The sequence below is a fragment of the Microtus oregoni genome, unplaced genomic scaffold (assembly GCF_018167655.1).
Source record: "Microtus oregoni isolate MIOR12 unplaced genomic scaffold, Mior012 000005F_ref0000423, whole genome shotgun sequence".
Lineage (NCBI taxonomy): Eukaryota > Metazoa > Chordata > Mammalia > Rodentia > Cricetidae > Microtus > Microtus oregoni.
In genome coordinates, this window is record NW_024543064.1 from 58,967,290 (window position 1) to 58,994,546 (window position 27,257).

General features: G+C 40.7%; 1 protein-coding gene across 1 annotated transcript in view; it reads right to left on the bottom strand.

Moving 5' to 3' along the window:
• Focad (focadhesin) overlaps positions 1–27,257 on the bottom strand; it is a 286,838-nt gene that overhangs the window by 66,863 nt on the left and 192,718 nt on the right. The window contains exons 22-24 of the mRNA XM_041651620.1: positions 11,713–11,805; positions 4,748–4,836; positions 1,975–2,019 (exon numbers count right to left, since the gene is read on the bottom strand). Of these exons, the coding sequence (XP_041507554.1) occupies positions 1,975–2,019; positions 4,748–4,836; positions 11,713–11,805 (227 nt within the window). The remainder of the gene's footprint in view (positions 1–1,974; positions 2,020–4,747; positions 4,837–11,712; positions 11,806–27,257) is intronic.

A 27,257-nucleotide genomic window follows, 5' to 3' on the forward strand; every position in this document is an offset into this window, starting at 1 on the left:
ATTGTCCTTTGGAACAAACTGATGTCATTAACCTAATTAAAAAGCACAAGGAAGGATGAGCTTCAGTGGCGCTTTCTGAGGGACAGAGTATTGCATTACATATCAGCAAAGTGACCCAATCATTTGGGGATTTTCTTCTTTGAGTTCAAACCCATTTAATTAATAATAATGAAAACAAATTGCCATCAGTCATTCGTCTTATCCATGTTCTGGTTCTGCCTTATCATAACCCTGATTCTCAAAAATACTCTCTCAAACGAACAAGTCAGTAACTGTGACTGGAGGTTACTTTCTGCATTTACCTTACCAGAGAACGAAACAAGCCCTGGCCTCAGGCAGCCAAGGCAGCTAAACTGTCAAAGGGTAGGAGAGAGGGCTCTGCCTGGGTCAAGGAAGCCACTGGGAAGATGTGGAGAGAAAGTGGCCACCATTTTCTCCTATTCCATCTCTGTCATTCAGCCTCTGGACCTTAAACAATGTCCTGTTCTCTTCCTGCCACAGTTAGCACTATCTCAACTGCTTTATAAGACAAAAATCTACAAATTACACTGTGAAGCTTTTGATAAAAAGGTAGTAATCCCATAAGAATATGGATTGTTTCATTGTGTGCCCTGAGAATTGCATACATTGGCTTGGGCACTAGTAGCAATGTGCTGTTTCAGAAACCTATAGAGAAAGGTCGTGTTGAAATAAGATTCAAGAATAGAGGTATAAAGGTGATTTCAGAGGCAAAATTATAGTTTGTCTGAACATAAACCTGCTTGTTTCTTTATCGTCCAAGCTTTCTGCTCCAAATGCCCTGTTTCAAAGAGGATGTAAGAACAGCACTGCACAGTAACATAAACCACAAGAGGAAAGAATTCAAGGTCACCCAGCCTCGCCTGTGCAGCAAAGCAGATGCATCCCTAAAATAATATCCTTTCTGCACCGGGTTTCCCTATGCCCACCCCAGCAGTGTGGACAGGAGACCACCAGTTCTCTTCTCCTTTATTCAGTGGGGGGCACAGGGGTGAGTACTGAGCACAGGCTGAGATCCACTTTGCGATTATACAGCTGTTACTGTGTTCCCTTCATGCCTAGTCTTTATAGCTACATTCTGTCCCAGGATATGACACGGGCTTCGGTGCACATGAAATCCCAGGGCAGGAGAGTGACTATGTCATTGGAGACTAAGAAAGCAAGACGACACACACAGCAGCGGAGGGCGATGGTGGAAGGGAGATATGAGTGCAACTGGCTTGTGTCTCTGCTGCCAGGAACAATTAGTCAGCTTGTTAGCGGAGAGGCCTGAAGTGATGGCTCCTGCAAGTTCATTAGGGGGTAATTTCCTTAGTGAGCTTTGGCGTAGGGTAAATAAAAAGCCTCACGGCAGTAACACTCAACTTATTTTTGTTCAGACCACCGCCAGGATATGACTGACACTGCCTTTCACGGAGTCTTTGTATTACCGCTGTATATATAAAATTCATTTTTAAAGTGTGTCATAGAGCTGATGAGGGTTATCCAAGGCCAGATGAATTGCTAATTAGAATCGGATTTTTAGACACGCTGGACCCCATAGCAACCAGGAAGTGTAAGAGGGGTCCCACTTCATTTGCTGCATTGCAACAGAGATTCAATAATCTATTTGTATACCCAATGCAACTTCCATTCTCCAGAATTCATTTTTCCTCCTTGAACTAAGTTATAATCCTTTACATTTAAGCCAAACCACATGGCATTTGTTACATGTTCAGGCTGAATATCTCTCTATTAAAAAGGAATGCATTTGCATCCGTCCCTCTGTGTATAAAAAGGCATGAGGTAGGAATTAGTATAGTTGACGGGAGTTAACAGTGGTTTTCTATAAAAAAGTAACCAAAGAAAATTACTTTATAGTTCTTAATGTGATGAAATGCCCTAAAAGGAGAAAGTGTATGTACCTGTCCAGGAGTGAAAGGTTTATTGGTATTTTGGGTAGAATAAATGACTTACTTTGCAGCTGCCTTGGTGATCTCATCAGTTAGCATGTCTCTGACCCTGCAATAAAGATGGAAAACAGACATGAGCTTATATGACACCAACGACTGTGCACCTACTCCCTTATTCGTTAATTTCTAAGAATTTCCAGAAGGCCAGTCATATGTCTCAGCAGGCAAAGGTACCCGAGGACCTAAGTTTGATCACTGGAAACCACGTGGTACAAGGAAAAAGACCAAATCATTGTAGGACATGCAGGCCTATATGCTCTGACACACAAATAAATAATGAATGTCAGAAATTAATTTAAAACTTCCAGCAATGCCTCTGGGTTTTAAAAGTACAAGTGCAGAACTGGCCTTGGAAAAGGTCGACAGTAAGAGCTTTATTCCAGAGTCAGCTTTATTCCCTTCTTTGTAGGATCGCTTAGTGAATATGGGTAAGGAGAAAATGTAACCAAACAGGCCAGACAGGCAGTGTTGTCAGTGCCATCCCCGTGGAGTGGTGGGTGCTTGAATGTCAGTGCCAGCCCTGTGGAGTGGTGGGTGCTCGGGTGTCAGTACCATCCCCGTGGAGTGGTGGGTGCTTGAATGTCAGTGCCAGCCCTGTGGAGTGGTGGGTGCTCGGGTGTCAGTGCCAGCCCCGTGGAGTAGAGGGGGCACAGCTGCCCTTTGCTTTACTCTTCCATGGACTGAGTGTTGCCTTCTCCTAAACCTATGCTGAGTTCACCCAAATCTAATAGTAATTGGAGTAGAGCCTTCACAGACAGACTCGGTGCTTGCACAGGAACAGGTATGAGGAAGCTTGCTTTCTTTCCATTTCCCCCATGTAAGGATACACAGGATGGGAGGACTTAACTGGTTCCCAGATTCCAGAACTGGAAAAAATCTTCTGTTGTTGAAGCCACCCAGTCTACTGTATCTCTGTAATGGTCGCCCCAAATGATACTGTTCTCTCCTTTTTGCATGAGAGCTCACCACAATATCAATTTACTGTATCCAAACTGTATATACGAAATCACTATATGCATATATAAAATACAGCTTCAAATACCAATGCCAAAAGAAGATAATTATACTTATGGGCTGGAAGGTATGCTCAGTTTAAATATTTACAGACTAAAACGTCTTTTCCAACATAGGAGCTCTGAGGTAGAGTAGAAAGCACTGTGTGTGGGATTTACATTGTTTTTAAATCTTTGAAGATTTATTTTTATTGATGTGTATGCATGTGGTGTTGTATGTGCACATACCCCGTATGTATGGGTGTCCGCAGAGGGCAGAAGATGGTATTAAATCCCTGGAAGTGAAATTTCAAGTGGTTGGGAGCCACCTTGTGTGATTGCTGGGAGCTAAGCTCAGGTCCTTTGTAAGAACAAAAAGTACTCTTAACTGTGGAACCATTTCTCCAGCCCCTCAACATTTTTTATGAATATAAAACTTAATATTCAGAACTTTTTGCACCTGACATAATAAACCCTTAGTAAGTCAAGTCAGATTTCCTGAGAATAAGTCATCCTGAAGAACCAACTGCAATGGCTCTAATAGACCACAAGCATAATTTTAAAAGTAATTCAATGATGAATTTCCCTACACATTGTCCACACTTTCTGTAGTAACTACTGAGGAGCTGTCTATTAACAGACACGCGTGGTTCCCTGAGCTGCTCCTGGCCCGACTCTCTCCACTGCACCACCAGTTTCCCCTTCCTGTATCCTTGCCCTCAGCAAGTGAAGATGCTGTAGTATCTACGCTCCCAGGGAAGAAAGGCCCTCCAACTGCTACTGACACCATGACCACTCTTTCGCATCAGACCCTTTCAGAAGAGAAGTAACTGGGTCGGCTTCAAGTCCATCCCTAGTCTGGCTTTTATCCCACAATTCCACCCAAACAGTTCGTGGTCACAGAAGACTTCCAAGAAGCTAGACTGAACACTCAGTTCTCAATCTCCATCTTCAATATTTGACACAATGCTGGTCCCCTTCTTGGACCACTCTCTGTCCCCGGCTCTAGAGAAACAACACTCCCCTATTTATAAATTCTGGGTAATACTGTAAGGACACCCCAGAGAACATCTGCTGAGAAATTGAAGGTCTGAGTTAGGAAGATCATCATCATGTAGAAAGGGGAAGAGGAGAAATTCCAGACTCCATATGAGGGGGAATGGCAATGCATTGACTGGGAAATAGAATTTTTACTCAAAAGGACTAAAACAATCAGTTAAAAAAAAACAATGCTAAGGGGACCAAACCATTCCCACACTGCAGTAGAAAAAAAAAGTAGAGACATATTAGTACAGTTAGCCCTCTGTACCTGTGAGTTCCAAGTCTATAAATATAACCAAACACAGATTACAAATATTTGGGCAACATTATATCTGGACTGTACGTGTGTAGACTCTTGTCACTTTCCTGGAACATTAATAGTTCACAAGGATAGTCCCAGAATTAACATTGTATAGGTTAGCAAAGTAATCTGGAGGTGATTTATATGTAGGAGGATGTGCGTAGATTACAAGTAAGCACTATGCTGTGTATATGAGACATGACCTCAGTAGGTTTTGCTCTCTGCAGGGTATACTGGTAACAATCCTTCACAGACCCCGAGGGATAGGAATGCAAGCATGGATGCATACAAACGTATCTAGGGAGTAGGTGATAAACCTACTGAGTTCCCTCTGGCTCACACAAAAGGTAATGCAGTCAGCACGGAAGCTTTTAAAGCATTTACTGTTCCCTTCATTGCTCGCTCCTGTGACAACAGTGTACAGCCGAATGTCACCCGCTTACCAGAGCCACGCTGTGTTTTGCTTGTACTGCACCTCCTCGGGTCCTTCTTTCCCATGCTGCAACTGCAGTTCCAGCTCCGCTATCCTTCCCTGCAAACCACACAAGAGGGATCAGCATGCAGAGCTGCTGGCTAAAATTCCCTTGGAAACCGGCCACAAGTGGTCCTGATGGCATAGTAGACCTTGAAAGTCAGTGAGTCACTCACATCCCTGCTCGGTGAATTCCTGCATTCGCTAGGGAAGAGGCCTACAGAGGCTGCAGGATCAGCCAGTTCAGGCTTCACTTCAGGCCTTTCAAAGCAGATCTGCTTCTCACAGTCCCGTTTTAAAAGTCTGCGACATGGCAATGGCAGCTGATAATTTTAGATATGCAAAGACTGAGGTCTGAACACCACTGTCACGACAGCACAGCAGGAGATTAATTAGATGAGAATGCAAAACTTGAGATGCAGGCATTATGTGAAAAATGGTAATCACTAGTACTCATTAATACTTCTTGGATAAACTTATAAAAACATATGCCAACTTCAGCCATGTAACAAAAATATAGTTAATATTGTTCCTTTAAGACCAACACTTTCCAATTATTAAACCTTTTAGTTTTTACTGTATTACTGTAATCAGGTATTTCACTTTATTCCATTATTCCTTTATTCTGTTATCAATGATATTATCTAATGTAATTAAAACAGTAGTTTACTGATGGATTCTAACTTGGACAAGAGCTCAGATTTTATTAAGCATATAGAGCAATGCTTAGCTATTTCGAGAAGGTTTGGGGGCTGGAGAGATAGTGCGGAGTTGAAAAGCACTGATTGCTCTACTAGAGGACCTAGAATTGATTCCCAGCACCCACATAGCATCTCAGAACCATCTGCAATCCAGTTCCAATGGGATCTTATGCCTGGCAAAACATTCTGGGAACAGCCAATCAGCCACCTGACATGGTTGCTAGAAATCAAACACCGTGACACACACACGTGTGTGTGTGTGTGTGTGTGTGTGTGTGTGTGTATTTTGATCAGATACACCCCCACTACCATGTATTATTCCTGCTCTTACTGAACCCCTGCTTCTCCCCACAAGTTCCTCACCGACTTCCATGCCTCCCACAGCATGGGTGAGATATGGGCGACTGGTTGTCGCTTTCTCATTGGTTACTTAGTGTCCATGGTGCTTTGAATGACAATGCCCCCAATAGGCTCATATATTTGAATGCTTGGTTCCCAGTCGGTGGAACTGTTTGGGAAGGACTGAAAAGTATGTCCTTATGGGAGGAGGTGTGTCACTGAGGGAGGGCTCTGACGTTTTAAAATTTTTCTTTTATAACTTACCTTAGTCATGGTGTTTAGCAAAGGAAAATTAACTAAAGACAGGGTCCTAAGGTATTCTCTCACAATAAAGTGTCAGAGACTGTCAAACTGAACCCTGATTGCTCTTTGGGCTGATGAGGGAGGGGGACTTGATCTGGGGAGGGGGAGGGAAATGGGAGGCGGTGGCGGGGAGGAGGCAGAAATCTTATAATAAATAAATAAATTTAAAAAAAAGATATTGCTGATGTTTAACCTTTATACTGGTCTCCTAGAAAGGCAGGAAGTGTAAAATCATTTTCATTTGGTTAAGGCAGAAAAACTGGGAAAGAACAAGCTGAAATAATCACCTGAACTGAGGTTTTTAGGTCATGCATAGATTCCAATTAGTAATCCATCCATCCCTCTTACTATCAGTAGACAATACAAAGAAGTACCTGAGGATGCAATAAACAATTATACCCAGTTTAGTCTATGTTAAAAAGAAGCAACAGAGGCCAGTGACAGAGCACACACTTAACACATGCATGGCCCTGGGTCCAATCTCCCGCACCAAAATCTACACAAAATCTACACAAAAGAAAAAATTCAAGTGCTCAGAAGTTAACTTATTACAGATCTTAGTTCACAATTACAGCATTAATTTCAGACTGTTTAATAGGTAGCTAACCAACTAAGGAAGCATGTCCACATCAACCAGCCTTCATAACTCTCTCCTATGTGACATCACATGCTCTCAAAGAGACTTTTTCACAGAGCTGGAGGCCTGAACTTCCTCAGCATCCAAAAAGAGAAATAAAACAAAGGAAAGAATAGAAAGTTCCTTGCCAACCAGGTTGGTGAAGAGCCAATTAGAACACTCGCTAGCGAGACAGTATGAGAACACCTGATCAGTCTGTCTCTGTATTTTCTCCCTGGATGGGAAGAAATCCACTTACTTCTAGCATGTCTGGAAAATTGACATGCAATTCGAATCCCACGTTCCTCTGGAAAACTTGGGAAAGTCGGGAGATGACTAAGCAGAAGGCACTAGCAGTATTCAGGTCTCAAACTATCCGTGCCCTATCACTACCCATGTCTAGGAACTAGTGTAGGACGAACCCCTTTCAGCCTGTCACCTAAGGTTAACCAAGGAAAAGGCTCCTCTAACGGATGGACTTTAATGCTACCAAACCTGCCCAGCAACAGACAGAAGTATGCATAGCTGCTGTAACTAACAGAAGACACCTCCAGGACACAGATTCTTGTAATGGGCGAGGAACTCAACGCTGCTCCAGTTCACCTAGGATGCTGTAAGTTCCAAATACAGTCAAACTCAGCGGCCAAGCCCATCAGTGCCTCTCAGGCAGTGGCGACAAACCTACGGCACACTGCTGAGTCCTCACTCAAGCCTTTCAGGCTCACGTTCTCACCGACTGTCAATGCAACAGGATGTGAAGAGGTCTTAAGCGAAAGCAGACAAATGCACACATCACTACGCCAGCAGAAGAGAATACTTGACCTATATTATTAAAAATAAAAAAACTTCTCACAAATAGATTCGCCCTTTATTAGACTGGTACAAGAAGGCTGGCTCAGCAGGTAGGACACTCCCTCCCATCCTGATGACCTGAATTCAGTCCCGAGACCCGCACCTACTATTCTCACAAACTCCTCTTATTTCCACGTGTGTACCATGGCATGCCTACACCCACGTAGGCACAGACGCACACTAAATTAATGAATGTAATGAGGAAATAAAGTGTTACACCAACCTGTGTTACTTACTACTATAACTGATGATGGTGCTAGGCAAACATGTGAGGCCTTAGAATCAGAAGATTCCCGAATTAAATTCTATTTCTCCCATTTACCAACTGTTGGCTTTGAGCTGTTTGCTTTCCTTTCCTAGCTGACCCTGCTTGTCCACCGATAATACCATTATACATGGGTTTGATAACATATACTTCATGGGGTTTCTGTCAAGATGAACTGAAATGGTGTATATTAAATGTTAGCTACATACTAGTTATTCAATCAATAGCAGCAGTTATGGAGAAAACAGAAACTTTTGTAAAGTGTGAATTATATCGCAATCCTGTTCAACTTAGCCCTTCTTCCCCTTAAAGCAGCGGTTCTCACCCTCCTAATGCTGCAGCCTTGGACACAGTTCCTCATGCTGTGGTGACCCCACCATAACATTGTTTTCATTGCTACTCTACAGCTGTTACTGTTATGAATCTTAATGTAAATAGTTTTGGAGACAGAAGTTTGCCAAAGGGGCCATGACCCACAGGTTGGGAACTACGGCCTTAAAGCAATATAAATTCTCAGCTGACTGTAGCAGCTGCTCATTTCCTTCTGTCCAGGTGTCTGCAGAATTTTGTCCCTTCTGTAGTTAAGCATGGAGAACGCTGCAGTGAAGCCTCTAAGGTGCCTGTAGCTCCCTTGACTGGACGGGGCATTTCCTTCTGTAACACACATGCTCAGCACTGTGCCTGGCCAGGAAAAACTGCAAAGTGACTGAGGGAGACATGAAGATGAAGTCTGTGTCCTGCCTTGGAATCTCTCCTCATGAATAGAAACTGTCTGGTGGTATATGATGAGGACACAGAAGCACACAGACGGAAGCTCATTCCTTTACCCAGGAACTATTCAAAATATAAGGAGCACCCAGACTTGGGAGAAGAAACACTGGGTAAATAACAAGGAACCATGGACCAGAATTCCCGAGTTGAGGCTGCTGTTTTGCTCTGCAGATTACAGTGGGGACACTAAAACAATGGTGTTTAAAATGGCTGCAGACTAAGCACCTTAGAAGGACCTGGTGTTGAGGATGCAGAGACTCTGGGCCCCTCCTCAGTTCTAAAGAGTCAGAAGCTCTACACTTTTACCAATTCTAGGTTAAATACTTGCTCTGCTGCACCAAGGTTTGAGATGGGAATTTGAGATGGGAACTCAAAAGTCCAGAAACTCAGTCATTTCCCTTCCGGCCCATGCTCTGGCTCTCACTCTCTGTGCCCTTACAGAGCAGACATCATTTCTCACCTATGACACCATGATTCCTTAAACTCCATAAAAGTCTTCTTCTGAGCATGTCACTTAAGTAATCTCAGCTCCCTCCCCCAGCACACGCCATTCTTAACAATGACTTTCCAGCCACAAAACAGAATTCAACCTTGCCCATTTGAATAGTTCCCAGCTGATAAAAACTATATTTGACATTTAAAAACTACATTAACATTTGTAATCCTGGATTGAAAGTAAGACAACTGAGTGTGTTTTTATATATCACAGACGGCAGACAACAGCAAAGGAAGTCCTGAAGGAATAAAGACAACTGCAGGTACCAGACAACAGTGTGTGCTAAGGTGAGGGTGGCCTAGAGACTGAGGGAGTCCCCAACCCATGCCAGGAAAGTATGCCCACCCCTGACATTGCCTGAAGCACCAAGACCCAAAGGCTGGATGACCAGGAGACCTAGGTCAGAAACAAACATGGCTGGAGGCAAAAATAAAATAAAATAATAAAAAGTCCCTGAAATGATCCCTAACAATATTCTGCTACACTCATAGATTGGTGGCTAGCCAACTGTCATCAGAGAGGCTTCTTCCAGCAAGGGATGGAAACAGATGCAGACTCAGCCAAACATTAGGAGGAGTTCGAGGGATCCTCAAAGAGACTGCGCTGACAGCCAGGGAACCTACGTGGATGGACCTATGCCATCTGCAAGTATGTTACAGTCCTGTAGCTCGGTCCTCTGTAGGACTCCTAACAGTGGGAGGAGGGCTGTCTCCCACTCTTCTGCTGGCTTTTGGGAGCCTATTCCTCATACGGGGTCTCCTTGCCCAGTCTTAATACATGGGGAGACAACTAGTCTTACGGCAACTTGACTTGCCATATTTTGCTGATATCCATGGAGGGCCAGCCCTTTCTGGAACAGAAATAGAGGAGTGGGTTGGGGGTGGGGACAAGGCGGGTACTGGAAGAAAAGGAAAAAGAGGAAACTGCAGTCGGGATACAAAATTAATTAATTAACTAATAATTAATTAAAAAATCAATATGATAAGAGCTTCAAAAAAAGAAAGAAAGAAAAACAGGGCTACCAATGTGAGAGGAGGAGCCTATGGGATATATGCCGATGTTCGGAAAACAAAAATCTGGAAAAGCTGAAACATAAATGTCTGGGAGAAGGGTCAAGAGATGAGGCAAAAGATCCAGGCAGGTTCAGCATAGAGACAAGAGGCAGAGCTCAGTGTGGGGGGCACTCAAGTCCAGATACTCTGGGACAGTCAAGCTGGATACTCAGAAGGCCAAAAGGACAGAAGAGAGTAGAGCTGAGAAGGGAGGTCTGGGTGGGGCACACAAACGTAGGAATATTCACATTTGAATTTAAGTGTAACTATATACATAAGCCTTACTTTTCTTTTACTTAACATACTATTTGTATTAATTTTTGAGACACCCATACTATATATTCGGAACATATCCACTCACAGCTCCTCCCCCTTACTCTTCCAGTTCTACCCCTCACCACCTCCTCCCCTTTCTTATCTTAGCTCCTGCTGATATACTCATGAGAGAGGGGCCATCCACTGGAGCCTGGTCAACATAAAACTGACTCTCCTTCCCCCACATGCCATCGACTACCAACAGCTTCTCTGCTAGGAGTGCAGAACCATGAGCTCCCTCCTCTCCATGTGGGAATGCTGCCTGGCGTACAGACAACCTCAGCTGCTGTCCGCTTGTGAGTGACAGAGAGTGCTGTCGGCCCTCTCTTTTCACTCGGCTCCTTCAAGTCTCTGACTCTCAGAATCTTTCCACCTTCTCTTCCTTGAAGGGTATGTGTGCAAGAGACAGAAGTCCCAAGTCTTCTTTGTTGTTGTTGTTGTTGTTTTGTTTTGTTATTTCAAGGCAGAGTTTCTCTGTGAAACAGTCCTGGCTGTCCTGGAACTCACTCTGTAGACCAGGATGGCCGTGAACTCACAGAGATCTGCCTGCCTCTGCCTCCTGAGTGCTGGGATTAAAGGCCTGTGCTATTACTGCCCTGTGCCTTACACTTCTTATGGACAAAAGGAATCATGGCATTTTTGATAGTGCTATTTTCCCAAGTGCGTTTATACTTTTTCAACACGATCCTCTGGGCAGAACAATTTCCACCTTCGGAAGGTCAGCTGTGTCATTTGCAAAACATCATCCAACTGGGCTTGCTGAACAATGGCGTTCCTCAATAGGAGGAGAAGGGGGAATGTCATGGAACTCACACCTGAGTATTCAACTACTCCTTCCAACCAGGTATTGCCTTAATGGTACAGGTTCTTGGGGTATCAGGGAGAGGCTAAAGGATAAAAGCCAGAGAAGCTTAGGAAAAGGGGGCTTCATCCATTCAACTACGAGGAAACTATCATTCATGCTAGGGAGAAGTTTTCTGGGGAGGATGCTTTGGAATCACCTCATTCATGTCAATAAGCCACACCCATGCTTTGTAAATATGCCCAATGAACTCATTTGTTTCCTAGGGGGCCTTAGTGCAGTTAAACCTTGGTTTTTCACTGGGACCTTAGAAGCACGCAGTGGCAGATGCTGTGTAGTCAACCCCAGAGTATATATACATTGTTATAAAATCAGTGATGAGGAGGAAATGCTACCCCACAAAGCACACCCCTTGTGTCCTGACCTGTAGAACAGCATGGTATGCTCGAGTCATATACGCAAGCCAGGCCTGTGGAAGAAAGAGTGCACGGTGCCATTCTGACGGCTGGACATGGACCTGTGGGAAAGACGGACAGAAGCATGTTAGACTATACAAAATTCAGAACGAAATGACCACACCAGTTCTTCTTTCCTTTGTTTAAGTGGTTTTTTCTCTAAAGCAAATCGAGTTAGCTCAGGACTGAAACCACGACTAATATCTTTTCAATATTCCCAGTTGAACAGAATTTGGAATCTTGTAGAGACAAAATAAAAGAAGCCTGGAATTTTCTAAATTAAAGAAAATGAAACCCTGCAATAATAACAAGTTAAGATGTATTTGTTTTTTTTCAAAGTAGGCAACGTGTTTTGTCTCATTTCTAATTTTTATAATAATTTTTATTGTCTGATAATATAACATAATTATATTTGCCTCTTATCCCTTCCTCTTAAACCCTTCCCATATACTACTTTCTCTCAAATTAGTACCTACTTTTCTTTAATTTTTGTTATATATATGCACTTTTTCCTAAATACATAAGTACAATCTGCTCAGTCCATATAACGTTATCTGTATGTATGACCACTTGGTAATAGATACCAATTGATTGCCTAAACAAGACCTGAGCAAGGATGACTATACCAATGGACTTCCTAAAATTGAAGGGGGAAGTTCATGGGTCCTCAGCAAGGACAAAGTGGGATAAGTGGGACAAAAGTTAAGATGTATTTGTAATAAAATCCTTCTCTGAAAAGCAGGGGAAAGGCTATAAAACCTCTTGCCAAAGACAGGGAGCAGAGTACTGTCTAACAAACCCCCTAGTAATATTAAATAAAAATAAATATTACTCATATCTTGGACTTCAAATCTGACCACTTCTGAATAAATATAAACTTCCAACAGAAACCACACTGTGTAGAAACCATGGTGGAAAAAGCATGCAGATGAGACGGCACACACTAAGTGTAGTGCTGGACAGCTGCCCTCTCATGGTTTGTGGGTATGCAAGAGAAAAACGGTATGTGTCAACAGTGCGATCTCCTGAGCAGAGCCCAGATGAAGCATGTGGCTTGGACAGTCGTTTCTGTTTCTCCCTATTAGTGCACAGCATAGAATACATCTTCCCAGAGTCTGTGCCTGTTCAAGATGCCTCAAGAGAAACAGCTACAGTGTGTCATAACTCATGCATCCCTAAACTCATCAATCCCACTTTCACCCATGTTTCCAAACTCTTACCCACCTCCCTACAGATGAGAGAGAGGTTTGTATATAATTATGACAGAATTACAGTAACTGCTGCTTCAGAACAGTTCCCAGTATCCTGAGAGTATTTTCAAGTGCCTTTCGACAGGCAAGATAGCACAGCTGAATACAGCCAGTTGTCATAGCCTCTGGGTGTGCTACATTCCCATCCTAGTGAGAGCCTACTGTGCAAGGTTCTGTGGATGACTAGGACTATCAAGCACTCCACAAGAACCTTACTGCTGGCAGGAGAGCCAGAAATGGGCATAAACAGACTGCACAGAGAGACTGTGAAGACTCCATAGGACACGGGACAGACAAGAACAATGGGATTAATTCGACTTTTACCTATCACTTCTGGTGTCACTGCTGTTTTTTCAAACGTTAGATATTTAAACAGCATAAGATAGATACTGAGATCGTGAAGTGAACTGGAAAAAAATTATAAAGACGTTTTTCTGACTGAGTATTTATGCTGCAAAGTTCTATAGTGTTTTGGCAGTGTGTTAACCAACAAAGGAATGAGCCCTCCAGTCCCTGTTTGTTCTTAGACTATCCAGAAAGCAAACAATATGCTAGGCCACATATCCATCCAGGAAGGAGGCCCTCAGTTTTCATCCTTGTTCTCTGTTTCCAAATACTTTTCATTTTTTCCTAAGAATTATATTCTCTGATCATAATGCAATATTATCATTAGCCCCTATTTCGATACCCAGAATTAATAGAAACAACATTCAAATAATGTAACCTGAAATTGCCTTACTTAAAAAATAAAAAATATTTTCAAATTCTCCTGCCACATAATCCATGGGTATCACTGTACTGAGAGCTCATGTCGGCCCCAGCACACTGACACAGAAAGAACATTGAATCCTTTGCAAAGCGTAGTCTCAATTTCTTCTTAGTACTGAGTTTGAAATGGGAACGGATTCTAGGAAAAATATGAATGTAAAAGAACAAATGGAATGGTGAGGTTAAAAAAAGAAACCCCTTGGAACGAGGCTATCAGCAGAAGACCCAACTAATCCTGTGGCTCAGGCCACACTGAGAATATCAGTATCAGATCTCATTGGCCTAGATTCCAACCTGATGCTCCACGTTCTACGGAATTATATCTCCATCTTACTGTGCCCTGGGATAAGCCATGGAACAAGTAGACATCTTTAAAAGCACTCTTGAGTGTTCCCTCAGTAAAGAGACTTCGGGAAACAGTGTGCTGATAACCAGGCCCTTTTCATTTGTGTCTCAGGCCAAAAGGCTTTCCATAACCTTTAGGAAGCTATTTCAATCCAATATGTAGTTATTGAATTGCCTATTTTTGAGGCTGAAGTTGCTAGCCTGAAAAATAAACTCAATCGGCATTTGTGAAGTATGAAAATTATGTCTAATTTGCTAGACCCGTGAGAAATCTTCAGAAAACCTAGTCAACAAAATAGCAAATAATCATGAAGTTGCAAACCTAGTTACCCAGCAGTTAAGAATGCAGGGTGAGTAACCATTGTTTCACTGAGTTTTAATAAACACGAGAAACTTAGATTTTCCTATAACTAGCCATACATACTCTTATAGTAACAACTGTGTGAGAGACTGCCCGGGCACACAGGTCCTCTGGCCTCAGAGTCACAGGAAAGTCTCCACATGTATAAAGCGGTAAGTATGATGAAACATCATTTATACAACTGAAAAAGGAGCCAGACAAACATGAAAAGGGAAGAAGCAAGCTAAAGAAGTAAGAGTGAGGGCCGGAGCATGCTCCAAGGCTAGCAGAGTGCTCGTGGTAGATCTCACTGGGAGGGTCAAGTCCGAGTGAAAATTTCCCAATTGTGAGGACATGCATACTAAAGGGAATGCAGAAAGGTTCAGCTATTGGGAAAGTTTGATAGTTCCTCAGAATACTAAACATAAGCAATATCATGTGACTACACAGTTCTACTTCTAGGTAGAGTCCACAATTAATTCAAACAAGAATTTGTAAATAAAAGTACATACCAGGATGTTCATAATAGAAAAACAATAAAATGAAATGAAATAAAATAACCTAATAACCATCCATGGATCAATAAGCCATATTAGCCAAATAAAGTCCTATTGCATGCTGAAAGGATAATCTGTAGATAAACCCTGAACACATACCAAGCCAAGAGGAGGCAGACACAAAAGATCACATTATAGGATTCCACCTATATGCAATAACCAGAATGGGCAAACCAGTGAAGACAGAAAGCAGATCAGTGGTCGGTAGCAGTGGAGAGTAAGACAGAGAGAGAAGACAGGAAAAGTGGGAAGGGATTGTTTAATGGGAACATGGCTCATTAGGAAGTGTTTAAAATATTCTTGAGCAACAGAAAGGGAAGGGTTGTACAACACTGTTGCCTGTTAAGAGGCAGTGAATTTTAAACTGTAGCATGGATAACACATGCTCTGGGTGTCATTTCAGTACAAAGCAAACCAACAACAACAAAACCAGAAAACATCCCAAAGGCCATATACAGGCACAGGGCTGACCTGTGTGCCAGAATAGCTAGAGTGGATAAGCTGAGAACAAGGAACACACAAAGGAAAGCCCTGGTGGACCACAAGGGGACCCGGGAGTCCAGACTCCTCTAGGTCTCTTTTCACAACATGCTTTCATTCTTAGTTAAAGAGGAGCCATTTCCATTCTCCAGTGTTGAGAGGAAATAGGTCTCATTACTGCTGACCACCGAGCTGAAAACAGACAGATAAAGCTCAGAGCAGTAAAGTCTTGCAGAGGTTTCCACAGTCATCCAGTAAGAGAAAACAAACTCTGAAAGCACTGTGCCCCTGACGCTGTAGAGTAGTGGCTCCCACTCAGCTATGCCATTTGTCACCCCACTTCTGATACCATGTTAAACATCTGAGTCAGAAAATCAAGATGACTTGCCTAGACACAGAGAGGAAAATTGCTGGGACTTGGGGTCAGCTCTTGGTCACTGTAGTTGGTCCCTTGTGCACTGTAAGCTCTAATTTTAATTAGATGAAGACAGAAAAAGGAAACAATAGTTAGGTGAAGGTGACAGATTTGATTATGACGAGTAAGAAGGCCCTTTTTAGGATGCTAGGCTAATTCTCACCTTGAGTGATGCTGATTGCAGAAGTATGTGTACCTGCCAAAATGCACAGAGTATATACTAACATGGGGGAAATCTATATGAAGTTAAAGCTCAATAAAAATATAGTTTGCATCTATTAACACATTACAGGGTATCTCATAAATATGAATAACAATATGCACAATTTTTTATATTTTAATGTATCAGTTAAATTATTTTTAATTAAAAAAAAATCAGAAGTAGTTTAAAACCATGGTTTTTAGAACATGTTTTCAGACTCTCGCCCTCAACTACTTCTTACACTCAGCTGGCTGGTTTATCATTCATAACTCACTCTCATTTCTCTTTCCTGTCTCGGTCAATACAATCTATCAACATCCATGTTATCAAGGTTTGAAACTTAGAGGTCTTCCTGACTCAACAATCAAGCCAATTTCTGAAATGCAAGTTACTCCCAGGTGACTATAAACCACCTATCCGACCTTCAGTACCCTCAAATCATTCCTTGCTAACCCATCACTCACAAATGGTGCTACCTCTGCTGTATTAACTCAGAACTTTTTTTTAATATTTATTTATTTATTATGTATACAATATTCTGTCTGTACGTATGTCTGCAGGCCAGAAGAGGGCACCAGACCTCATTCCAAATGGTTGTGAACCACCATGTGGTTGCCAGGAATTGAACTCAGGACCTTTGGAAGAGCAGGCGATGCTCTTAACCACTGAGCCATCTCTCCAGCCCCCCAGAACTTTTTTTTTGCAAAACCTTTAACTATTAATAACAAATATAATGCAAGCACTTTATTCTACTTAATGTCACTACACCAAACACAACAATGGAGAAGAATAAAGGTATTTGACTTCAGCTGCTCCATGGGATACAAAGGAATACCAACCCTAACACTCATTCTCCCTACATTCCCAGAAGAAAAAGCATTTCCACTTCATGTTAGAGAGCATAGAAGACACTCATTGCACCACTGTTCATAATCATGATTAGGAGGCTTCAACTTTCTGTCATTAGTAATCCTGTTGCCACAAAGTGACTTTCTGCCATCTCTATCCACTGATAAACAGTGAGAAAGGAGGAGTTAAAACGATACCTACTTCAAGTGCAAAGCCCTTATTTCTTTGTAAGTGGTTCCCAACGTTCAATATTCCCCCACACCCCACCCCGCTCCCCCCAGCACCTCTTCCCCCATCATTGTCTCTCCACCCTGTTTCCCATCAGGATAACATTAGCCTGAAAGCTGACAATTCAATCGCATCTCAAGCAACCATTTACTCTGTTATTTAATAGAAGGGGAAACCCAGTTACCATAACAACTCACATCCACATGGTAATTATGGAGTATCTAAAGCACGGCAAACCGTACTTTTCACAGTATTTGCTAGGGAGAATCTGTAAGAGGCACAGATATAATTTCTACCCACTATTATTCACAATTTCATCTAGTTGTTCACATTGCATAAATGTGAACACTATCTTTAAAGACATATTTCTAAGACAAAGGAGCAATTGTAGGAAAAGATGAGGTTGCACTTCTTATATTTCAAACAACTGGCTACGTATTATCTAAGTTGGGACAGCTTGGAGGAAAAATTAAAGAATTAGGAGAAGTAAAGTTAATTTCTAGTGCACAAAAAAAAATCAAACAGTGGTCATTTAAGGAGGTTAAAAAAATGTATAAACAATGATTTATTTCAGAGTACATATTTCCAGTAAAGATGAATAAAGTTTCTCTAAAACGAAAGTGGAAAACAGCTCATTACTTAATGGTAAGCATAAACACGGCTGGGTGGCACTGTCAGGATCAGGAACATCTGTATCACCAAGAAGTAATTAAATGTGACTGCCATTCTCATCCCAGGATAAGCCACCATTGCCCAGTTTAGATGAGAATGTCAAGTCAAAGCAGGAAATGCCAAAAGATGATGAGACTGCCAGCAAATTCCAGGGAAGGAAACTGTCGCTCACCCTCAGCTTACTCCTGGAAGGAGAAAGTCATTGCCCAAAGGGCTGGAGGTATCCATCAGGGCACGGTGCTTAGAGAAGCCTACAAGATGGGCAGGGACTACTGATAGAACCCAGTTCAAAAGATTTAAAAAAAAGCACTTTAGTTTTTACCCAAATATAAGGAGATGGTAGTCACATGGAACTGAATCAGATGTGGAGCTGTAATTCTTGAATAAGTATAATAGATAGCAGAATATCACTTTTTAAAAAGGCGGAAAATAAGGGGCAATTTGTCAGAGATGACTTTACATAAATAGCTCACTGTGGCATTGAAAAGTCTTAGTTTTGCTGACACATGGTTCTCGAGAAGTATTAATACAATATTATATATTAAAAGCACAACAAATATGAAAATACCACTTCCAGTCTAGTACATAAGGGGCTTACAACTCACTATTCATCCCAACAAGCACAATTATCAAACTGATACACACGACAGCTCTCTGAGAACTGCTAGGGAGAGCAGTTCTTTGCTAGGAGAGAAAGTACAGCTGGACAGAGAATCACGCAAACACTGAGAATCACAACTTACTGAAACAGTAACCAGGAAGCAGACACCTACATGCTAATGAGAAATCCGGTAGGAAAACCCAGATTGGACCTAGTCAGAGAAGAGCTGGACAATTGGTGGATCAGAGTCTTCACTCATGAGAGGACCACACACCTTTGTATATTCTACCTAGAAGACGTTGGCCAAATTTTCACAGTGAAAACAAAGGAAAAATCACCCCACATATATAACATGTGGAAAGGGAAACAAATCATTCTGAGATATGCCATCAGAGAAGCCTCACTTAACTAGGTTATTAAGTTACATTGTGAGACTTACTACGTAGCCTAAGCACCACATGTGAACCTGCAATTCCCCTCCTCCAGCCTCCAAAGTACTGAGATTACAAGCATATTCCAATGAGCCTGGCTCCTAACAGGGTGTTATGAGAGCCTAACCAACATGGAGGGAAGGAGATATATAACTCCAAAGTCTTTTTAATCCTTCCATGTAGAAAAGGCATACATAAATTCTGCCTGCTCTAGGCTACCTTTCTTTACGGCAGTAGAAGGAATTGAAAAACATGTGTGAAACTTATAATCATACCAATTAAAAAACAGACCTAATTATACAATTAAAGAATGATTCCACATCACTACAATCCCCTTACCACTTACCACTAAATGATTAAAGGTCTATTTATTTCAATTCCTTTTACATCACATCCAGTTATCAGGAAAAGAACAAAGCCCATTAAAAGGCAAAAATCAGTTACAATAAATGGAGCAGAAACAGGAATTAGAGGCAAACAGTGAGGACTATTAGAATTCTCAGACCGGGGATTTTAAACAAGTTATTAATGCGCAACAGCTGTGATGGACACAGCAGACAGCACGTAGGAACAGTGGACAAAGTCATACGGCAGAACCAAAAGGAAACTCCAAGGATCAAAAGACCTGCTGCAAGAGAAATGGAAAAAAGCCTGTAGTGCGTTTAAAAGACTTGCCTCAAATAAAGATAGAATATCCGAGTTTGAGGATATATCAAGAGACCACCGAATCTTTAAAGCAAAGAGAAAAACAACAACAGAATGTCTACATTCTGTAGAAAAGGTTACCAAACATGCAATATACATAATGATCAACACTAAGGCCTGATCAAGAGAATTAAATCTGCAGAGTCTAGGTAGAGACCTAACATTCAGGTTGGGCTAGTCAAATGACCCAGTAAGGGGATCACCCCTCAGAAAGGCAATACCATCCCTTGGAAGGTGGGGTCTCCACATGCAATATTATAGAACTGGGCAGAATAAATAAACCCTTCCCAGGACCCCTACCCTAGAACAGTCTCCTACAGAGATTAAAAACAGAGCATTAGAGTGGCAGGACCACATGGAAGGGAAGTCTGTTGATCTTTAGGGAAAAAAAGAAACAGAAAAAGATACAAAAAGCATGGTGGCAAGGTAAAGGCCTCAAGGCCACAGCTCCAGTGAGTGGCTGCAAGCTTAGTCCTACCTCTTAAGAGTTTTCAGAACCTTCCCACATAATGCCATTCCCAGGGGAATAAGTGTTCAACAGATGAATCTAAAGGAGATATTTCTTACTAAAACCTAATATATTCCAAAGACAGAGACAGGGATTAGGCTTATTTACAATTATAAGGTACTAATACCACATGAGAACTGGTAACGCGTCACTTGGAAGTGCCCACCGTCAACTCTAAGGCAATCAGAAAGAAAGAGTAAAATTAAAAAGCATAGCTGTTAGGCTAACAAGAGAGAAAATAGAATCACATAAAACTTCCAAGAGTACAGAGCAAAATTGGAAGAACATAAATAAAGAGAAAAGTACAACACTATAATAGATATTAACTAAGCCATATCAATAATTGCTCTGAGTCAATGTTCTATATGAACTAATTAAAATACAATGGTGAAAGCCAAACAAAAACCAACACCCAGCTATATATCTTCTATAAAAATACAACTTTAAATATAATGACACACATAAAGTGAGTGTGGATGAAGATACCAGAATAATACTGATAAATTAGGTGTGCATATGTTGATTTCAGGTAAGGTAGGCTTCACAACAAGAAATACGCTAAGAATAAAGGGAACATCACATCAAAATAAAGGGTGAATTCCCCCAAAAGATAATAATTCTTTAAGTGTATCTACTAACAAAGCATTAAAAAAAAATGGCAAAACCCTAAAGAGAGCAGAGTCAACTGTTGTGGGTAGGGACTTCAATGCCTCTCTATTCTAGGTGGAAACACACGGCAAGCACAGGAGAGGAAGCACACAACGGAACTCAATATCACCAGTCAACCGGCCATAACTGACATCTGTTATTTCTTCCAGTAGCTGCTGGCTATACAGTCTTTTAAATCTAACATGGATTTACCAAGAAAGACCACATTTTAAACAATAAAGCACACACAATTAAATTTGAAAGAATAAAACACGTGATATTCATCCCCATACCTCAGTGGAAACCAGCTAGCAATCAACAACAAAACATGACTAGAAAATCTCCAAAAGCTTGGGAACCAAGTGGACAAATTATTAACACATTACAAACAAATAGAAGAGAACTTTTTTTTACAAGATGTTGACAAATAAAAATTAAAAATAAAAAAGCAGGGCAGTGGTGGCATACAGCTTTAATCTCAGCACTCAGGAGGCAGAGGCAGGAAAATTTCAGAGCTCAAGGCCAGCTTAGTTTACAATGGAAGTGCCTGTACAGCCAGGCTATACAGAGAAACCTTGTCTCAAAAAAAAAAAAAAAAAAAGAAAGAAAGAAAGAAAGAACAAGGAAAGAAAGAAAAAACAAACATATGAAATTTTGTAGGATGTAATAAAGCAATGATGAGAGGAAAATTTAGTGCAATGCATACATGTGTTGGAAAAGATGCAAGACCTAAAATTAAATATCTAAGCTTACACCTTAGGAATGTAAAAAATGAATGAATGAACAAATCAAAACCACAAATTAAATATAAAATAATAAAAATTAGGCAGCAGCAGGTGGATTTCTGTGAATTCAGGGCAAGCCTGATCTACAAAGAAGAGAAATCACTGAAATCAAAATCTAAAAGTTTTCTTTTTTTTCTTTTTTACTACACTTGGTTTTTAACTGGGTGATGCATTTTCCCTGCTCCTATTCTTTCCTCCCTTTTCACTTCCACCCTCACCTCCTGCCCCAGTTTACTCAGGAGAACTTGACTTTCTCTCCTTCCTAGTCGGAAACACACAATCAACAAGCAAAACAGCAGCCTACAGCATGGGAAAGGATCTTTACCAACCCCATGTCTGACAGAGGACTGATCTCCAAAATAAACAAAGAACTCAAGAAACTAGACATCAAAAGAACAAATTATCCAAAAAAAAGGGGGGGAGTGGTACAGACCTAAACAGAGAACTCTCAAGAGAGGAATATCAAATGGCTGAAAGACATTTAAGGAAATGCTCAACATCCTTAGCCATCAGGGAAATGCAAAGCAAAATAACTCCAAGATATCATCTTACACTTGTAAGAATGGCCAAGATCAAAGACACTGATGACAACTTATGCTGGAGTAAAGGGAACACTCCTGCATTACTGGTGGGAGTGCAAAATTGTACAGTCACTTTGTAAATCAGGATGGTGATTTGTCAGAAAATTAGAAATTAATCTACCTGAAGACCCAACAATACCACTCTTAGGCATATAACCAAAGGATGCTCAATCATACCACAAGGTGATTTGCTCAGCCACATTCATAGCAGCATTATTCGTAATAGCCAGAACCTGGAAACAATCTAGATGCCCCTCAACTGAAGAATGGATTTTTAAAAATGTGGTGCATTTACACAATGGAGAAATACTCAGTGTTAAAAAATAATGACATCTTAAAATTTGCAGGCAAATGGACGGAACTAGGAAAAACCATCCTGAGTGAGGTGACCTAGACCCAGAAAGACTAATATAATATATACTCATTCATAAGTGACATTTAGACATAAAAAAGGCCCTAAAAGCTGGTTCTTTAAAAGGTTAAATAAAAATCAAGAACCCTACAGCCAATGAAACTAGAAAAAAAATAAGAGAGAGAGAAAATTAGCTATATTTAGATTAAAGAGAAGATACAATTCCAGACCCTACGAAAATTACAAGGGAAGGGTAATGAAGAACCCTGTGCACAACTCCGTGCCCCGAGTAAAAATCAAGATAAACAGACCAATTCCCTGAAAAACACAACGTTCCAAAGTTCACATGAAAAACACATTATCTGAATAGGCCTATACCTTTTAAGAAAACTTAAATTTTAAACAGTTATTAACCTTTCAGGATGGAAGTACACATCTTGGATGTGCTCATGGCTGACTATCACTAACATTTAAGGAAGCAGCCATTCAGATTCTCTATGTTTCTTTTAGAAGACAGAAGCTGACACTTCCCCCATTCAATTAAATCAGCATTACCCTCGGTGTGAAACTATGCAAAGACGTCAACAAGAAATACACACAACAATATTTCCCATAAATGTAATTATAAAACTTGTCAAAAGCATGAGCAAATTGAGTCTGACAATGTAAAAAACATATCATAATTAGAGGCATTTATCCATTGAAACTGGATCAATATTTAAGAATGTACAGTACAGAAATCATACATTGTATCAATAGATGAAGACAAGGGCACTTGAGAAACTCAAAATCTGCTCATGATTCAAAGCAAAAACTTCCAGGTAATTTAACCAAGATTCAGTCTATGCTTGACAAAGAAAATCTACATAACACCCCAGTCAACAGAATCCCAGAGAACACATGATAGCAAAGACCTAGAAGCTTGTTTCTTGAGATCCTAACAAGGCAGAGATATCAATTCTCATAGTCCTTTTCAACATCATACCAGAAGTCCTCACTGATGCAATGTGATAGAAACAGAAAATGTAACATATACTAAAGAAAATGAAGAAATGAAATTGCTTCTGCCACAAACAACATAAGTATTTATATATAAAATCTAAACAAACTATACAAAAAAAGTCCAGGAATGAGTTACTTCAGCAAGGCTAGAGTACACAAAACTCAACTGCTTTCCTGCATATCTGCAGTGAATAAACTGATAGTAAAATTTGAGACTCAGTAACACAGTAATATCACCCAAAATGAAATGTGGATATGAATCTATGAAAATATTTACAAGATCAACATCAGGAAAACTATAAACTATGACAAATCAGCAATGAATCAGATAAATGGAGAGATACTCTATGTCATGAATAGAAAGATTCACCCAGCAGGATGCCAATCAAATCCTAGAATGTTACTTCAGAAATACCAGCAAACTGATTCTAAACCTCATATGGTGAAAAAGAGAGGAGGAGGAAGAGGAGAGAGAAGGAGGAGGAGGGAGAAGGAAGAAGAGCAGAAGGAGGGGAAGAAGAAGAATAAGAAGAGGAGGAGCAGGAGGAGAAGAGAAGGAGGAGGAAGAGGAGGGGAGGGGAAGGGGAGGAGGATGGGGAGGGGGAAAGGAACAAGAAGAAGGAGGAGGAGGAGAAGGAGGAGAAGGAGGAGGAGGAGGAGGAGGAACAGAGAGAGTGATGTCTCATTACATTAGTTAAGAGCAATAACTGCTCTTGCAGAACACTGGGATCTTGTTCTCACATGGTAGCTCACAATAGAGTGTAACCTCAGTTCCAGGGGATCTGATCCTCTCTTCCACCCACTGTAGGCTCCTGCACACATGTGGTACATATATCATGTGGGTATGCACACACTCACACATGAAAATAGTAAGTAAACAAATGAATAAATAATTTTTAAGAAGGCAAAAGAGCCAATACAACATGAGGAGTACTAGGCAAGTGTGACTATAGGAACTCAGGCTTTACTATTCAGCTATAGTAAAGGCAGAGAAGCAAATCACTGTGTTTACATAGTAGCAATGAACAGAAAGTCATTCGGAACGAATCCTGGTGGCAAAACACTTAGGGTTATGAAATAAGTACAAAATTTAACAAAACATATACAAGACTTATAATGAAAACAAGGTGTTAACCTAACTAAATGCAGATATACATGGTTCATGAGAGTAGACCCTCAGTCTTTCTAAGATTTCAGTTTCCTGCCAATTGGCCTATAGAATGATTTATGTTCTACACCAGAGCAGACAGGCATGCATGTGACATCCCAAATGTTGTTATATTTACATAGAAAAGCAAAGTGCCTAGAATTAAAAGTCATACAACTTTATTGTGAGACTTATTACTAGGTAATATTGATTAAGGCATATAATTTGGGTGAAAATATAAAAATATAGATAAATAACACATGCTATGGTAATAGAAATAGAAAGCACACACTCAAGAGAGGGAGGGAGGGACCGAAGGCATTTGGGTAATTAGTGAAGAATGCATTTATAAAAGCAACAACCAGTCCTTATGCAGCATTAAAATCTGATAGGTCACAGCCTAAGATGCATGCCTTAAAGTGTAAAACTTTTACATGAAAACATATAGCCTATCTACAAACTGATTAACAAATACACTAGATGTGGCTCGCCTACATACGAAACTACTGTTCTGCCACGAAAACAACACAGAATCAATGTGTGCTACAACATAAGCAAACCTTAAAAACCACCCAATTAACCATATATTTTGAGTATGTATATAAGTGGGTGAGTTTTAGGATATATAAATTATATTTCTATTTTAAAAATTAATGAATAAAAGTTAAATTAAGCAGAAAATGAAAACTCTTGTTATCTTGCTTCAGACAAAAAAAGAGCCATAAAAGAAAAACAGGACAATTAAGAGTCTTAAAAATTAAATACCCAATTTTCAAAAAAAAAAAAAAAAACCCATTTTAAGGAATGACAGAACTAGGCAATTTTTTTTCAAAATCCATTTCTAACATAATATTTATATCCAAAATGTATAAAATTCTTTCTTTAGAAAACAAATACTCAAAAAAATTAATGAAAAGCAGACACAACATGGAAAAAACAAGGATGACAAAGGAATATATAAAAAGATGCTGAGCACCACTCACCGGTACAGAAATGAACCACCTACTGTCTTTAAATCTAACATACCTGTCACTGATAGGGAGGCGGGAGAACCCCTGTATATTACAGGGGCATCCACAATCAGACAGCCACCAAAGAGTCTACTAGTTTTATATAAGTTTTATAACTTATAAATATACCAAATTTTGCACTTACCAAAAACCCCAACAGTCTCACTCCTGACTATTTTTCTACCTAAAGGAAATGAAAACAGATGTGTACACAAAGATATCTGAGCAATTCAGTGAGGAATTATGGGTGTTAATATGATCACCAAAAATCAGAAGCAAACCAAAGGCCCACCAACCAGTAAGCTGATAAATACATGAAATCCGCAGGACAAAGGACTTCCTAGGATTCCTAGGATCCCCAAGTTTCCAGAGACACAGATAAAGGTAGCAGTAGGAACCAAAGCACAGTTTGAAGAATCTTCTAGAAAAATGCCAGACAGATCGCAGAAAAATAACAATAACAATATGCATGCACGCATGAAGCACTTCTTCACGCACACACTCATGAAGCATTTCTTTGCTCAGTATTTCCAGGCTGTGTGTACTACCTGACTCTTAGGCCTTACTCACTCGGTAACTCTCTGAGTTAGTCACCATATAAATTCTCAAGGTATTGTTAAACTTGTATTCAAGTAACCCACATATTATTTAATAACGGTTCAAAATTTTATGAATGGTGGTACTGGTCAATCAGAAATGCCAAAGAAAAGCCAAAAGTAAGTAAACGCTGTGGACTTCATGAAGAAAGTTTAAAAATTCACTTGATATGGTCGCTAAGCTCTACAGTTGCAAACCGAAATTGAATTCCAGGGTTCAATTTCCAGACTCTTCCACTTAGCTGCTTTATGATCTTGAACAAATTAACAGGATCTACCTCAGAATGTGGATGTGGAGATTACATAAATGAATATACTGTGCTCCTCTGCTTAGGATTCTGAGGTCACATCCTAATAAAACATTCAAAACCAAAAATCTTCTAACTTGAAAACGCACGTAATTAACCTAACTTGCCAGGCATCATAGTTCCACCGTGCAGTAGCACATTGCAGAATACAGCAGCTTATCCCAGTGGGGAGGTGCTCAACGAGCTCAATTTGCTGCTCTTGCATAGCTTCGAGAGAGAGAGCTCTGCTCTGTATGGTGCTAGCACAAGAAAAATCCAGATTCAAAGTATTGTGTCTACTAAAGCCATATAACAAGCAGTAAGCTGAAATAACTGATGGCGGGCACATACAAAGTGTGTGCAGATGGGCAGGCACAGCGACACAGTAACTGTTGAAGTGCACAGCTGACCAGAAGCTGCCATTGTGCAGCTGTTATCAGTCAGCTCTTCAAGACTCTCACTGTTTCTGGTTAAACAAAAACCTAATGCATTGTTTTCTCTCTCTCTCTCTGTCTCGCGCGTGTGTGTGTGTGTGTGTGTGTGTGTGTGTGTGTGTGTGTGTGAGAGAGGGGGGGGGGGGAGAGGGAGAGAGAGAAGGAGGGAGAGAGAGAGAGCACATATGCACTGAGGAATGCATGGAGACCAGAAGAGGATACTGAATCCCCTGGAGCTGTAGTTACAGACAGTTGTGAGTTGCCTAATGTACGTGCTTGAAACCAAACTCCAGTCCTTCACAACAACAGTAAATACTGGGT